At 57.8% G+C, this 15,869-nt stretch overlaps 1 protein-coding gene across 5 annotated transcripts in view; it reads left to right on the top strand.

The window, feature by feature from the left end:
• The window catches only part of PLXNA1 (plexin A1), a 54,817-nt gene extending 39,633 nt beyond the window's left edge, over positions 1-15,184 (top strand). For 3 of the 5 annotated variants that reach the window (XM_063113528.1, XM_063113527.1, XM_063113526.1), the window contains 9 exons: positions 5,616-5,762; positions 5,867-6,026; positions 6,723-6,826; positions 7,157-7,253; positions 7,590-7,780; positions 7,919-8,088; positions 9,771-9,983; positions 10,065-10,215; positions 11,708-15,184. In XM_063113528.1, the coding sequence (XP_062969598.1) occupies positions 5,616-5,762; positions 5,867-6,026; positions 6,723-6,826; positions 7,157-7,253; positions 7,590-7,780; positions 7,919-8,088; positions 9,771-9,983; positions 10,065-10,215; positions 11,708-11,803 (1,329 nt within the window). In that variant the 3' untranslated portion in view covers positions 11,804-15,184. The remainder of the gene's footprint in view (positions 1-5,615; positions 5,763-5,866; positions 6,027-6,722; positions 6,827-7,156; positions 7,254-7,589; positions 7,781-7,918; positions 8,089-9,770; positions 9,984-10,064; positions 10,216-11,707) is intronic. The other 2 variants (XR_010024850.1, XR_010024851.1) reach the window with 2 other exon arrangements.
• Positions 15,185-15,869: the final 685 nt, after the last annotated feature.

The raw sequence follows: 15,869 nt of genomic DNA, 5'->3' as shown, positions 1-15,869 counted from the left end.
GCTGGTGCTGACTGCTTGGGTTCAAATCTCCCAGTTTCTTATCAAATCCAGGAGTAGCATCTGTGTTCCACTGGCCCACAGGGCTGTCAGCCCTCGCTCAGTAGGGCACAGCTCAGTGACCCATACGCAGATTAGTGCACAGAGTGGAGTCCTTGTCCTGGCTGGGTGTCTTTGCTCCCTGATAGATGGTGGATAGGAAGTACAGGAGACAGGCAAGGGGTCTGCTAGTGAGCAGGGAGGGCGAACTGTGAACAGAGGGGGGAGTCCCAGGCAGAGGAGCAGCTACAAAGAAGGCCCTGGTGGGCATGGGGTCAGAGCTGGAGCACTGAGGCCATCATGGGAGGTGGCACGTTTGTGTGTACACAGCAGTCTGGGGCAGTGGTGAGTGCCCGGTGAATGATCACTGTATTGTTATGTGGAACTGGTGGCAGATAGAACAAAGCTGTGCACTTCCTGTAAAAAAGCATGGTTCTGCTAAGATTGACTTATTTACTTTCTCGCTAAACTGGGCTCTGTAAACCAAGGGAGCAGCAGTCTGGAGCCAGCTTTAAAGTGTGCAGGCAACAGAGTTTGAGGTGTCTCAGCCTCATCGGTCCCCATTTCATCCTCATTCTCCACACCCAGAGAGACGGGATTTACTTCAGCAGTAGGTCTGAGAACTTAGGTTGGGTGTGGATTCTGTTTCATGCTGGGGTGCGGGGAACGGGCCCATCCCCAGGAAACCCGGCAGAGCGTGTCCGCCAGTACCACACAAGTCGAGAGGATGGAGGGGCTATCCTGGGGTCTGTGGGGTGGGTCTGCTTCACGGGGTTGGGGGGAGTGGCTGCATTTTGAACAGGTGCTGAGGGCCATGTGGGGTCATGCAGGAGGAAGAGGAGGGCAGTCTTGGCTGAGAGAGCAGTAGGAGGGGCACAAGGAGGGGGAAGGCCCAGTGCCTTTTGGGGTGGGAGCAGCACAGGCCTGGAGGGGGTGGGCTGTGGGCTGCGCTGGCCCCGGCCACCCACATCGGCAGAGGGGTCCCAAGGTTGGGGAGCTCCCAGACCTACTCAGTTGTCTCCCCTACCCACCTCATGACACTGAGGAGGAAGCTGATGCTGGACACGAGGACACGCCCAAGGCCACGCAGTGGAGGTGGCCAAGCTGAGGACTTGCTTCCCCCCGGGGGCTTGTGTCTCTTGCGCCAGGATGGTGCCTGTGGCTGGCCAATGACTTCCTTTTGCCACACACTATTTCTTGGGTTTTTTGTTTTTGCTGTTTCTTAGGCTTTATTTTTCAGAGCAATTTTAAGTTCACAGTAAAATTGAGCATAAGGTGGACAGATGTCCAGCACAACCCCTCCCCCCACACATCCACGGCCTCCCCATTGCCAGCATCCCCCACCAGAGTGGTGTGTGTGTTGTAGTGGATGAACCACAGTGACACATCATTGTCACCCAGCATCCAGGGTTTACACGGAGGCCTGGGCTTGGTGTTGCCTGTCCTAAGGGTGTTGGCAAATGTGCAGTGACACGTTTCCTCCATTACAGTGTCCCCCAGAGTAGTTTCACTACTCTGAAATCCCCTGTACCCCACCTGACCATCCCTTCCTACCCCTGAGCCTGTGGCAGCCACTGACCTTTTTACCGTCTCCATAGTTTTGCCTTTTCCAGAGTGTCACATAGTTGGGGTCAGGTAGCCTGTCCACACTGGCTTCTTTCACTTAGATGTGTGCATTTGAGGTTCCTCTGTGTATTTCTGTGGCTGGATAGCTCATTTCTTTTTAGCATGTTACAAACCTTTTTAAAAAATTTTTCTTTTGTTGTGGTTAGATAAACATCTTAACCATTTTTAAATGTACGATTCTGTTGTATTAAATACATTTACACTGTTGTGCAGCCATAACCACCATCCACCTCCAGAACTTGAAAATTTCCTCCTGAAACTCCCCACTGTACACTGATTCCCCTCGCCCTCCCCGGCGCCTGATGCCCAACCTGTTACCTCCTGTCTCTATGGATCTGACTGCTCTAGGGACCTCCAGTGAGTGGAGTCACACAGTGTTTATTCTTTCGTGGCTGGCTTATGATGTGGAAGCTGCCAAGTGTCCACTGACAGATGAGTATTAAACCAAATGTGGTCTGTACACACAGTGGAATATGATTCTGCCCTAAAAGGAAGGAAATTCTGGCATGTGCTGCAACATGGATGAACTTTAAGGACACAAGCTTTTTTTAAACAATCCAAATCTTCTTCAATCTGTGCTATCTTTATTTTTTATTTTTTTCATTTTTAACGATATTTTATTTTTATTTTTAAAATTCATTATTTTTTACATTCTAAGATGTTGTTGCAGAGCAGTTGGGGGAGAAGAGAGGGGAAGGGGGGAGTGAAATAGGGTGGGGAGTCGTGGTCAAGTCCTGTGGTACCCCCTTTATTTCAGCAGGGGAGACCAGGGGCCTTCCAGCGACAGCTCTGCCATTGCTGGGCTGGATGCAGATGTCAGAGGGGTGTGGCTGAAGCCCTGGCCTCTCACCTTCCCATCTTGGGAGCTCAGGGTGTTTCCAGTAGTGGCTCAGTGGTCATTGCTGGGCTGGTTGCCAACGTCAGGGGGTGTGGCCAAGGCTGTCAGTCCCCCACCACTCCGGATTGGGTGTGCTACCTTTAGAAACAAAAACTTTAACTAAAAGGTAATCCACGCTCATTTTACACACTTAAACAATGTAGAAGTAAGTATGGAGGGGCGACCACCCCACCTGAATTCTGGACGTAGTGACAATCCGTGTTTTGGTGCCTGTCTTCCCAGGCTGGCTTCTAAACTGAAGTATGCTTTTAATACTACGAAGCCCTGCTGCTGGGCATTGTCTTCATTAGAGTGTCTTTCTTTTTAGTGCCATACATTTTGCATGGCACCTCATTCCCTGCCCCCCCCCCCCCACTTTGGGCAAAGTAAGGACATAGGTGTTGCCTTGTTCTTTTTAACAGCTGTGTAGTGTTCCACCACGTGGATACTATGTCGTTTGTCCAGCTGTTGCAGTGCTGATGGGTGTTGGGAGAGCTGGAATTCTTACCTGCTATGACCAGCACTGCAGCCAGCACTCCAGTGCTGCTGTCTTTGCCTGCTGGGTTAAGGTTTAAGGGATTTCCAGAAGAGTGAGTACGGGTGATCAAGCATACTCATTTTTAGTTGTAATACTTGCTGCCATGTTGTCTTGCAGTAAAAGGTTGCACCAGTTCGGCATCTGAGAGTCTCACCAGCCTGGGATAACCCTTGTTTAATGAATTTTTTTCACCTTTGCCAATTTCATAAGCACAGATTGATATTGTTGCTTTGGTTGGCTTTTCTTTAACAAACTGGGCATTTTTTTCATGTTCGGTCACTTGTTTTTCCTTTGAAGCTAAGTTTGCAAGGGTCTATTTTTATTCTTTGCCTGTTTTTCTAGGGTTATGATTTATAGGAGTTTTTTAAAAAATATACAACATCCAGTGTTATGCTAAGAAATTTTTATTTGTGTACGGTATGAGGTAGGGATCTAACTTGATTTTTTCTACTCCTAAACGGAGAAGCACTTGACATCATTTATTGAACTGCCCATACTTATGTTACCTTTGTACTTGAAAAGTGACACTTTTTGTTGGGCAGTTTCTGCACATTCATGGCTGAGGCTGGAGGAGTCTGAGGTCACCGCTTTTTCCCTCACTGTGCAGGAGACTGAGGCCAAAGAGGGAAAGGACGCAGAGAGGTCTTAGGTTCTGGGCCTCCTTCTTTTCTAGCCTCTCTTTTACTCCTTTGTGCCATCTGGGCAGGCCTTAGAGAAGAAGTGGCCAGGGATGAAACAGGAAGGCTGCTCTTGAGTCAGGTGCAAATGGCCTGGCTCGGATGAGCCTCCTCTGCGGACACCTGGGCTTTACGAGGCATTGCTGTGGCATCAGATAGATCCAGGTTCGAATCCTGGCCTCCTCAGTTCTTTGCTGTCTAACTTTGGCTGATAACCTCACTCCTCTGGCCTTCAGAGACTAGCTGTTCTCCTTTTGCCCTCTGCAAGGTCCAGGCCCAGGAGCCTTTGGACAGGCATCTGATTTTAAGACCTTGAAAGGCTCTTGTCCTCTCTTCGGCCACTCCCTTCACTCTCTTCAGATGGCATTTTGAGGAGGAGCGGCAGCTGTTAATGCCACTGTGTCCAGATCTGTGCCCTTCCCTCCTCCTTCCTGGCTGACTTCATAAAGCCAAGTTTACAAATGAAACTTGAATCAAAGACAGGCGTGTTGTTGGAAGGTCTCAGGATGACCTATGCTGTGGCCACTCCTTAGCAGCTGTCTCTTTAATTAGTGCAGGTGCTAATGAGGTGCCTGGAGTGTGGGGTTATAGGGGCAGAGCCATTGTTCACTTGCCAGGGGCCAGGTGGGAGGCAGGGCTGCCCACTTGGGGACATTCACACCTCCTGACCTCTGTTGGACAGCCAGGGCCTGTGGAGGACTGTTTGCCCCTGCTCTGGTGGGGACTCCCCTGTGCAACAGATGTAGCCAGCCTAGGTGCTACAAGGGGAGACACTTGTACTTGGGGCCAGCCCTGAAGGGCCAGCAGGCTGAACTTGGCTGGCCAGCTTTCTTCACTTTGCTGTAATGCCATGAGCTTTTCCTCACACAGCTTCCATTCCTCCAGTTTGTTGTTCAGCTAGTGTCCGTGCTGGGGCCTGGCCTGTCTCTCAGGCAGCTTTCACGCCGGGGGAGATGGCGGGAAAGTGAACAAGCTCATTGCGGGGAACAATGGTGCCAGGAAGACGTGGCAAGTCTCCAGGACGGTGGTGCAGGGTGCAGCCTTGACTGGGTGCTCAGGAGGGCCTTTCTGTAAAGGACGTTGGGGTGGGTCTAGAAGGACCAGGAACAGCTGAGGGAGAGGGTTCTGTCTATAGGGATAGCTGTTCAAAGGCCCTGTGGTGGGAACAGGGGATGGCCCTTAAGGCTACTGTGTGGGGAGCCAGTGGGTGAGCTACTGGGGGCAGGGGCAGAACAGACCCTTGCTGAGTGCCCAGGGGCCACCTCACTAGACCCCGAGGCCCTGCTGGCCCCGGGCCGTGGACTCCTGCACCCCTCAGTACTGTGAGCCTCCCTGGGCTAGTGTGTCTGCAGGGATAGGTAAGGAGAAAGGGGCGCCTTCCACCTGCAGGGGACCCAGCCAGGTGGGTCCCCGACATCCAGCAGATCATAGTCACACCTAGAGGGGTGTGTGCTGTGCGATGGGGCCTTCCGGGTGAGCTCTGTCCTGGGGGCTGGGAGCTGGTCCTGCTGCGGGCTGAGCCAATACAGAATTTGGGCGGAGCCAGCTGGCCTTGGTCTTCCTGGGTGTGCGCCTGCTTGGCTATGCTGTATCCCTTACGTGTTGTCGGCGCCTGCTTACCAGTGTTTTATTTAGGATTCCCACATTGCTGCACATGAGGGCGATGGGCCTGTTTTACTTATTAATTTCCTTTCCCTGTCTTCCTTGGGCTTTGGGCCCAGGGACACATATACTTGCCACTTGAAAGGCATTTGGAAGCGTGTGCGTCTGTCCTTACCTGGGAGCCATGTACGTGCTCCAGGAGGGAGGGCCGAGGGCAGGAAGCCCGAGCCAGCCCAGCCTCATGCCCCGCCCGCTGCAGGAGTGCGCAGGGGAGCCGCTGTTCATGCTGTACTGCGCCATCAAGCAGCAGATGGAGAAGGGCCCCATCGACGCCATCACGGGTGAGGCACGCTACTCCCTGAGTGAGGACAAGCTCATCCGGCAGCAGATTGACTACAAGACACTGGTGAATGGCCAGCCTGCCCGCCCTGCCCCTCGCCCAGCACGCCTGCCCTCATCACACCCAGGTGGGCATGCGGCGGGGCTGATGCTGCCACCCACCCCTTGCAGACCTTGAACTGCGTGAACCCCGAGAACGAGAATGCACCCGAGGTGCCAGTGAAGGGGCTGAACTGTGACACGGTGACGCAGGTCAAGGAGAAGCTGTTGGATGCCGTGTACAAGGGGGTGCCCTATTCCCAGCGGCCCAAGGCTGGGGACATGGACCTGGGTGAGCAGCAGGGGTCAGGGGCTCTGATGCTGGAGTGGGAGCCTGGGGCATGGGCTGGGCTCTAACACTGGAGTCCAGGGGTCGGGGGCTCTGCACAGGTGAGCATATGCATGCTGATGCAGAGGGGCCAAGAGAGTGTCTGGGAGCCACAAGCGACCCGCTTGGTGGGGAAGTCCAGGCAGGGCCTCAGAGCTGCGCTGGATGGGACAGTGGAAAGCCACAGAGGGGAGCAGGGTGGGCTCCCCAGGCCACGGTGAGGTGGGATTCTAATGTACTTCAGGAGACAGTGGCTGTTGGAGCCGGGGGGCCTCTGCTCATGGGGTGGGCAGGTGGGGGCCATCAAGGGAGGGGCAGTTCTGGAGTGGGGCTCTGGGTCCTGCAGCAGGTGTGCCCAGAGAGGCTGGGGCCGCCATGGAGGGCCTGGGGTGGCAGGCAGAGGAACAGGGTCTCAGGCTCGAGGAAGGCCAGACAGCCCCAGGGTAGGGCGGTGGCAGTGGGTGGAGGGGCTGAGCCAAGGAAGGTGTCCTCCTCCCTTGTTATTCTTGTGTTCAGAGTCCCTTACCCAGTTCCCCCAGCACATCCCTGCCTTCCGGGGTGGTCCTGTCCCCACTCCTGCGCCATGCCACAGCCAAACGAGAGGCTCAGGTTAGGAGGGAGGCCCTGTGGCCCCGCTCTCCAGCGCCCTCCTCCCCGCAGAGTGGCGCCAGGGCCGCATGGCACGCATCATCCTGCAGGACGAAGACGTCACCACCAAGATTGACAACGACTGGAAGAGGCTAAACACTCTGGCTCACTATCAGGTGACAGCCACACTTCTCTCAGGGGCTTGCAGCAGTGCGGACACGGGTGTCTGGGAACCTGGGGCTGGAACACGGCCTAATGTGTGGTGGGTCGTAAATGTCACAGAGAAAAGGGGACACTGCCTGTGTGGACAGTCCTGGACCCTGTGCTGTGCCCGTGGTCCCTCTGCCAGCCCTGGGACAATCCCAATGGGGAAACTGAGGCTGCGAGTAGTGAGGTGCCTCTCCTCCAGGCACAGACCAGGGGTGTCACTTGGGTTTCTGACCAGGTGGGCAGAGTGCCAGTGTCGGGTGGTGTTCTGGTGGGTCATGATATCCCTGTCCCCGCAGGTGACAGACGGGTCCTCAGTGGCACTGGTGCCCAAGCAGACATCTGCCTACAATATCTCCAACTCCTCCACCTTCACCAAGTCCCTCAGCAGATATGGTGAGGGGCTGGGTGGGCACAGTGAGGGCCTGGGCTGGGGCAGGGTGCCCCCTGGGCTTCTGTACTGCAGCAGGTGGCATAGGAAGACTGAGGGGACTTCTCCAGAGCCTGTCACTTGGACACTGGCCCTCCTTCAGGTTCAGGAGCCTGTGCTTCTCTGTGGACAGCGCTGTCCACTCTTGTATAGGCCTCTGAGCTGTCAGTGGCTGTCCCTGACAGCCCAAGGCGGTGGGGTTGATGTCCAGTGTTAAGATGAGGAAGCAGGCTTGGGGGAGTGCTTTGCCAGAGGCAGGTTGATGCTGGGGGCCCTGCCCGCTGATGGCCGGGGTCCCGCAGAGAGCATGCTGCGCACAGCCAGCAGCCCCGACAGCCTGCGCTCACGCACACCCATGATCACGCCTGACCTGGAGAGCGGCACCAAGCTGTGGCACCTGGTGAAGAATCATGACCACCTGGACCAGCGCGAGGGCGACCGTGGCAGCAAGATGGTCTCGGAAATCTACCTGACGCGGCTGCTGGCCACCAAGGTGGGCCCTGTCCGGTGGATGGGTGGCAGGGACGTAGGGACGGCCAGGCCCCATCCTGAGGACGCCAAGCTTGGAGCAAGCCCCATCCTCACCTTGCTCCTGTGGCCACCTGGAGCTCTGTGCCCTTGCCCCCTGCAGGGCACGCTGCAGAAGTTTGTGGACGACCTGTTTGAGACCATCTTCAGCACGGCGCACCGGGGCTCGGCCCTTCCACTGGCCATCAAGTACATGTTTGACTTCCTGGACGAGCAGGCCGACAAGCATCAGATCCACGATGCCGACGTGCGCCACACCTGGAAGAGCAACTGGTGAGTGCATGGGGCGGGGCACCTACCGTGGCCAGGCACACAGGTGCAAGCGCAGGCATGAGCTGGGCTCTGTGAGGTCAGGCAGGGTGGGTACCCAGGACCAGGTGCGCTCCTCCCAGAGTCCTTTTTCTTCTTGGGCCTGGCTGGCCTTCCGGGGCAGTGATCTCTTTTCCTGGTCGTGGATACCCGGCCCCACAGTGCTGGCTTCCTCTGTTGCCCAGGCAGTCTAGTCCTCAGGCTCCACGAGCTCCTCGCTCCCCACTCAGGGCCCCCAAGTTCTGGTCTGAAGCCTGTCCTGGTCAGCACACCCTGGCTTTGGGCTGCCAGGCACAGCACTGGGGGTCAGTCTGGCAGAGCCCCAGCCCACTGGAGTGGGCCCCACTGCTGTGTGTGCATCACCCGGCCCCAGCAGACACCCAGGCTCCCGCCTGCTGCAGGGGGACACCCTCTGTGCACATCTGGCCTCCCTGCCATGGCCCTTGGGAATTCTGGAAGAGGACTATGCAGACCACACCTGGGGCAAGGTCCACTCCTCTCCCCCACATGGCTAGACCCTGTTGTACCAGGCAGTGTCCCCTCCTTCCCCCATGAGCCCCCCCACCCCCAAACCCAGGACTCCCCTCCTCCTTTCGTGCATATCCACCCTTGCTCCCCCTCCTCTTAGCTCCTCTCTCTGCTGGATTCTGCACCCCTATGGCCCCCATATCTCATGGCCAGCAGCCCCTCTCCACCTGGCCTTGTCTCCCAGGGCCTGAGTGCCTCCGTGGCATTTGCCATGTCCTCATTGGAGCTCCTGGGCCTTTGGCCTCTGACGTCTTCCTCCAGGCTCCTCCTGGGTGACCCCACCACCACCCAGCAGTCTCACCCCTCCTAAGATTCTGCTGGCCTCCACATGATGCCATCGCCCGAGGCTGGGGTGCACCCCAGGGGGACCTAGGGATGGAGGACCCTCAAGGTCACCTCTCTTGGCCCATGCTGAGGGGGCTCCATGTGGCAGGAGAAGAGGCTGCTGGGGAGGCAGCATCATTCAGAGTAATGCTCTGTAATGGCGGAACGTTCTAGATCCGTGTTGTTCAGAGCAGTGGCTGCCAGCCACTTGTGGCTGCTGAGCATTTGATGTGATAGGTGCGACTGAAGGTCTGAATTTTTAACTTTCACTTAAGTTTAAATAGCCACTCACGGTAGTGATGGTTGGGCAGCCCTGCCAGCAGTAATCCCTGAGGAGGCGTTTTGGCACAGAGGTCTGCTCTCTGGGGACACGTCCCCTGGGTCAAGCTGTGGGTCTCCATATAGGAGCAGGGCCGTGAGCCAGCACACAGGCCTAGGAGGGCAGTATGGTGGTTCCGTGGTTTGCAGTCCCGCGTGCGGGTGACCATGTGCGTGAGTGCGCGCCTCTGAGCACATGTGCCAACTATCGAGTCATACTCTGCTGGGGCACCAGGCCCCAGGCAGCACAGCTCTGGCTGGGCAGCAGGGAAAGCCTACATTTACTGAGGGATCCCCCCCACTATGGGCCTTGGTTTCCCCATCTGCATGAAAATCCATGACCACTTTGGAGTCAGCCAGGAGGGCCATGCGGTAGCTGGCCAGCCCCATCTCGTGCTGTGTAGACAGAAGGGGTGTGGAGGCCCAGAGAGCAGGGTCCCACCCAGCCCTGATGTGCCTGGCCCGCCCACCTGCAGCCTGCCCCTGCGCTTCTGGGTGAACGTGATCAAGAACCCGCAGTTTGTGTTCGACATCCACAAGAACAGCATCACAGATGCCTGCCTGTCAGTGGTGGCCCAGACCTTCATGGACTCCTGCTCCACGTCTGAGCACAAGCTGGGCAAGGACTCACCCTCCAACAAGCTACTCTACGCCAAGGACATCCCCAACTACAAGAGCTGGGTGGAGAGGTGGGCAGGCAGGCGGGTAGTCCAGGGTGGACAGGGCGGGCGGGGCTGGGAACCCCCTCATGCGCCTGCGTCGGCCACCAGGTACTATGCCGACATCGCCAAGATGCCTGCCATCAGCGACCAAGACATGAGCGCCTACCTGGCTGAGCAGTCACGGCTGCATCTGAGCCAGTTCAACAGCATGAGCGCCTTGCACGAGATCTACTCCTATATCACCAAGTACAAGGACGAGGTGAGCTGCTCGGCGAGGGACCCTGCCTGCTCCCTGCTTGCCTTGCCCAGCAGAATCCCTCCTGGGGGCCTGTCTGCCAGCTCCTCCCTGCATCACAGTCTGGTGCCTGCCTTCATTCCCTGCCCCTAACAGCCGCCTAGCTCCCCAGGGTAGGAAGGGGAGTCAGCCAGGTAGGGCAAATGCTGGGCCTGCGGCAGGTCACCAGGTGGGGGCAGGGCAGACGAGACAGCAATGTCTCCCGAGGTGGAGGATGGGGTCAGGATGCCTGAGCACCTCCAGGTGTATCGAGCTGGGTGGACATCTCCAGGGCTGGGCACAGGCTCCTCCATGGGGTTTTCCTTTTAGTGTCCTTTCTGCCGACTTGAAGTGAGGCTGCAGGTCTCTTTGTTGTCTGCACACATGGAGCTGGGGCTCCATGAGGCGTCCGGGAAGGGGGACCTATCCCTGGGCTCACTGGACAGAGTGCACAGGGCCAGAGGGGGGCCAGTGCTGGGCAGGCGGGGCCAGTGCCAGGCCCTGAAGCCAGAGCGGGCCCAGTGGTCTGAGGATCGTAGGCGGCTGCCGGCTGAACCAGAGCCATGCTGGGGACAGGGAGGGATGTGACACAATGGGGCTGTGCTTGGGTGTGCAGGCTTCAGGGGACCTGGGCCATTTCCCTGGATGTGACAGGGCCAGTGGAGGTTCAGACACAGGCATGGCCTGGCTGCTGGGTGTGGGGCTGGGCTCTGGGTGGGATCTGGGTGTTGAGGTGGAGAGGTGGGGCAGGCTGGGGGAGGCCTGGGTCTGAGGTCAGGACTCAGGCTTCGGGTTCTTCAGATTTGAGGGCGGTGGAGATGTGAGGTCAGGAGAACTCTGGAGTCAAGGCCAAGCATGGAGGTTGTCAGCTGAGCAGAGGCTAGGGGAGATGCCAGGGCGACGAGGGCACAGGAGGGGACAGTCCCAGCCCTGGGGCTCCTGCATGCGGGGCTGTGGGACAGAGACTCAGAGCAGGATGCTGAAGTGGTCTTCAGGCAGACGCCCTAGAAGACAAGAAAGGTGACCAGCAGGTGGTCTTGAGAGTGGCAGTGGGGACCAAGCTGGAGGTCCTGGGGCTCACGAGGGGCAGGGAAGGCCACAGAGGCTTTCTGAGGAGCTTTGCTGTCCAGGGGCCCAGGGAAGCCACAGGTGCTGTGGGAACGGGGAGTGGGCAGCAGCGTGGCCACCCTGGGTGCTGAGGGACCAGAGGCTGCTGTGTTTGGGGATGAGGGTAGGAATGATGACCTGGGGGCACATACTCTTCACACTGGGATCCCAAGGGTCCAAGCTCAAAACCCAGGTCCCTCAGCTGGGAATGGGAGGGCCTGAACCTCTGGCATCTGCTCCAGAGTCCCCGCCGGGTGCGACCACATCACACGGCACAGAGGGCTCTGGGGGAAGCATGGCCTTGCTGTGTGACCCTCTGGACATCCGCATGCCCAGCTTAGCCCTCTGATGCCCCTCCCCGACCTTGCAGATCCTGGCAGCCCTGGAGAAGGACGAGCAGACACGGCGGCAGCGGCTGCGGAGCAGGCTGGAGCAGGTGGTGGACACCATGGCCCTGAGCAGCTGAGCCCGGCCCTCAGCACAGCGGGAGGCGGAGCCAGAGGCGGCCCTCACCCACCTGTGCGGGGTGCCCATGGCGCTCGGGGCAGGTGGCCCAGCGTCCTCCCGGCCCTCCTCCTCCTCTCCCCCCGCCTGGCAGGGGTCCCAGCTCTTTCGCTGATGTGGATGTGAGGTGCCTGCTGTGCCACCCCTGTGCCCAGAGCTGCTGGCACGGGGGCTAGGAGAGCACAGGAGGGACGGCTAGGGCCAGGGACCTTCGCCGACCAGTGGGAGCTGCCCGGCAGCCTTCACAGGAGAGGGCTTGAGGGGTGAGGCTGGGGCCTGCCCGAGGGAGGGGCAGCCAGCCTGGTTTGTCTCCTTGAGGTCAGGACGAGGGGCTGGAATGTTGGCAGCTCCTGGCTTCCCGAGCTGCCACCAGCCGTCTGAGAGTCTGGGGTCTTGGTTGGCAGCCAGAGGGAGAGGCAAAATGCCCAGTGCCAGGCAAGAGGAGCCGAGTTGGTCCTGGTCGCCACTGCCGCCTTCCATGCCCAGCTCCCCTATGTTATTGCACAGCTGCCACCATCCTCAGATTCACCGCGTGCTCTGCGCGGCCGAGGCAGAGCGCCATGTCCCCTCCCATGGAGGGGCTGCAGGACGGCACTGCCACGTCTCCAGGTGGCTTCCACATGGACCAGACAGCTCCCTTTCTGTCTTCAGGGCTGTGCCTCTGGGAGCCACCTGGTCTGGGGCTCCGGGTTACAGAGCGCATGCTCCTGTTATTTATTGCCCCCACGTTCCCCCCCTGGTACCAGCTGCCTGTGAGGCAGGCTGAGCTCTCCCCACCATGGAGCTCCAGGGTAGCCCCCAACCACCCTGCTTCCTCTCCCTCCATCCTTCCTTCTCTCTCTCTCTTTCCACCCCCCGCCCCGTCTTCCCCATCCCCAACATCACCCCTGGTGGCTTCCAGTCTGGCATCTTAGCAGTGTCTTGCCCCTTCAGAGCAGTGGGACATCTGGGGCTGTTTTTGTTTTTCAAAGGGGAAAAAAATCCTGCTGCATTCTGCTTGGGCTGCAAGGGCCAGGCAGGGCCCCTCTGGCCACCATGCTGACGTGGATCTATTTGGGCCATGAGCAACAGGCAGGGACCAGAGGGACTGGAGGTCAGCTGCTGTCCACCCCACCCTCAGTGAGCAAGATAGAATGAATTTTTAATTAACACAAGTCTGTACATATATATAAATATATATATATGTGGCTCTAGCCTCGGTCTCCAGCCCCAGTGGGGTACTGTACAGTTAACTGAAGGAGAAGATTCATGGACACCTCAGAATGAGAAGATGAGGCGGTGGGAAAGCAGCACCAAGTGGTCATGGAGAAAGCTGCCTGCTCTGCGCCTGCGACCTGCAGCCACTCTTCTGTTTGACATCGGAAGGGAAGACTCCTCGCCTGTCCCCTGAGAGCTTCCAGGACGTGTAGGGTCTGTGCATTATGCATGATTGTGCTAGCGTTTAGTCTGAGTTGATCTTTTTAAAACTGCAAGTGTTGAATACTAGAGGTCGTTAGGCCCTTTTTTTATGTTTTTTAATTGATTAGTCACTTGTAAAAGCAAACAAGCGGCCTGTCCCCTTTTCAAGTTCACTTTTTCGATGGTACTAAAGATTCCCACAGACTTTAAGGGACAGCTAACTGTGGCCAGACCCAGCCTCGGCACCCTTGGCCCAGGCCCTGAGGAAGAACACGCGCCCTGTGGGGCTCCTAGTCCCCTCATTCCCCTCCTTAGCAGCATGAGCCAGACTGGACACCGCGGAGATCAGATTAGGAGCCACCCTTCACATGGGGTCAGTGTGAAATTGGTGACCTGACTCAGGGAGCTCCTTGGTCCCATGGGCACTGCAGCGGGGCCCAGTGTCGTCCTGTGCATGCCCGGCTTGGGCTCTGGCCTGCCCCCCGCCCCCAGCCCACCAAAGGTGTGGGCTCACTCCCTGGCAGACTGGCCGGAGCTGAGGCTGGCAGTCTAGATTGGGCTTTTTTGGTAGCCTCTTGTGTTGGCCAAGATTCGCCTCCCCACACACAGCCTGTCTCCCTCCTGATGCCTCCTGGCCGCACAGGGGTTGGAGTCTGTTTCCCCCACAGTCTTCCCTGGACGTGGGCTTCACATTGAAGCCCCCGGTTCTTCCAGTTCTGCACGGGTCAGGTGCGGGCTCTGCAGCCCTGTCCCCTCATCCGTAGGCTGCCCAGCCCTGGCAGGGAGTGGGCCCACCTTGCTCAGCCCTCCCAGTTTGCCCTTGACCCCTTGGGTGGTGGTAATGGAGAAGGGTGTGCCCACCCAGCCACACTGCAGGGTGTGTCTAGCCGCAAGCACTTTAGCCGTATCTGTTTACATACAAGTTGATTTGAGCTGATTCTAGCCATGCTGTCTGCCCAGTGCAGCAGGTCCCCAAGCATTTCCACTGGACCCCACGCCTCTTGCTGAGTCATGAACATAGGCTCCAGTTTCTATGTGTCACTAGTTCCCTCCTCCCAACTCTGCAGACCCTAGGAGCTGGGCCCAAGCCCCCTACCATTATTACCTCCCAGCGGCCTCCTGCCAGGAAGCTCCAATCCCAAGCTCTGCTGCAGGCCTGGGTGGCCCTAGGGCCCCCTTTGTGCTCCAGGGGTGGTGAGACACTCCTGTGAGCCCTGTGTCTGCAGTTCCAGGGTGCAGGAGCCAGTGCCACAGCACAGGGTGCCATTCAAGTGACACTCCACCTGGTGTGTCCCGGCCCAGACACTGCTGCTGTTGGCACCCTGCCATGGGTAGCCTGCTTCTTGCAGCCCCCCACCCTGCCCAGGGCATCTCCCTGGGACAGCTCACACTTGGGCCTGGGACAGCTTGCACTTGGGCCTGGGAGCCTGGCCTCTTGATATACCTCGAGCTTGCCCTGCACTCCCCAACTCTGGGGCCGCACTGGCCCTGGGCCACCTCTCCCTTGGCCTGAGGGTATGGGGGCCCCCAAGACCCACAGCAATGAGTCTCAGGCACCGGCCTGGCACCCTTTGTTTCCATCAAGGGACCTGAGTGTCTCCCACCCTGGTCTGGCCTTGCCAAGAGAGCCTCCATCCTGGTTTTCTCCCAGTTCATGATTTGATGGCTCACGTCGTTGGTGCTACACAAGCTAGAATAGATATATTTAGAGAGAGAGATATTTTTAAGATGAAGCCCACAATTAGCTGTCCTTTAACACCGCCAATCCCCCACCCAAAAGAAGAGCGATCACTTTTGTGGTCTGAGCGGACAGTCTCTCGCCGCAGTTTCTAACAGAAGCGGCGCAGCTGACCAGAGCTCAGCTCAGATGTGTAAAATACCTACTGGCTGTTTCCTACTTTACTGATCTTCAGATTTAGTACTTGTACATAAACACACACGTTAAGGAGAGATTAAACATTTTTGCTAAAGCTTGTGGCTCCGAGTTTTCCTTGCTGGGAGGCAAGTGGGATGGGCCACATTCCAGCTGCACTTCCCAGGGGAGGCCGGAGACGCTGCCCAGCATCGCCTGCAGGACCGCACAGGCCGTGGGCGTGCTGACCCAGCAGCACCTGAGAACTGAGCAGGAGCGCAGGTTCTTGGTCACCCATGTCCCCGCAGACTCCCAGGTGGTCTGATGCACTCGGGCCCAATGGCTGTGCGGTTATGGTGAGTGTGTGACCTGGGGGCGCTTGGCCCTGGTGACACATTAGAATCCTCAGCTGACACTAACACCAGTGCCTGAGCCCCACTGGAGACAGTTTCCCCGCTGAGCAGGGGTGGGTGCATTTTAGAAGCTCCCCAGGTGATTCTCATGCACGTCAGGGTTATGAGCCCCTAGCTAAGAGCAGTGGTTCCTAGCCTGTCACTGGAGGCAGGGTTCCTGGTGGCCTTCTCATACAGTGTGGATTCTGACCCCCAGGGCCTGGCACAGAGTGGAGGCCTGTGGCCAGCAAGCTTGGGTGCCCAGAGGTTATGGTCTGCCTGGAGCAGCGGAGGCTGGAATTGCATTTTCCAGGCTTTCTTGGCCTTAGAGCCTACTTTTGTTGATAGCTTTGTAGCTGAGGAACTGAGTTTGGGAAATGGCCTTT

This window comes from Cynocephalus volans, chromosome 11 (genome assembly GCF_027409185.1).
Source record: "Cynocephalus volans isolate mCynVol1 chromosome 11, mCynVol1.pri, whole genome shotgun sequence".
NCBI lineage: Eukaryota > Metazoa > Chordata > Mammalia > Dermoptera > Cynocephalidae > Cynocephalus > Cynocephalus volans.
Note: the sequence above shows the minus strand (reverse complement) of the source record. Positions and strands in the feature narration are given on the sequence as shown.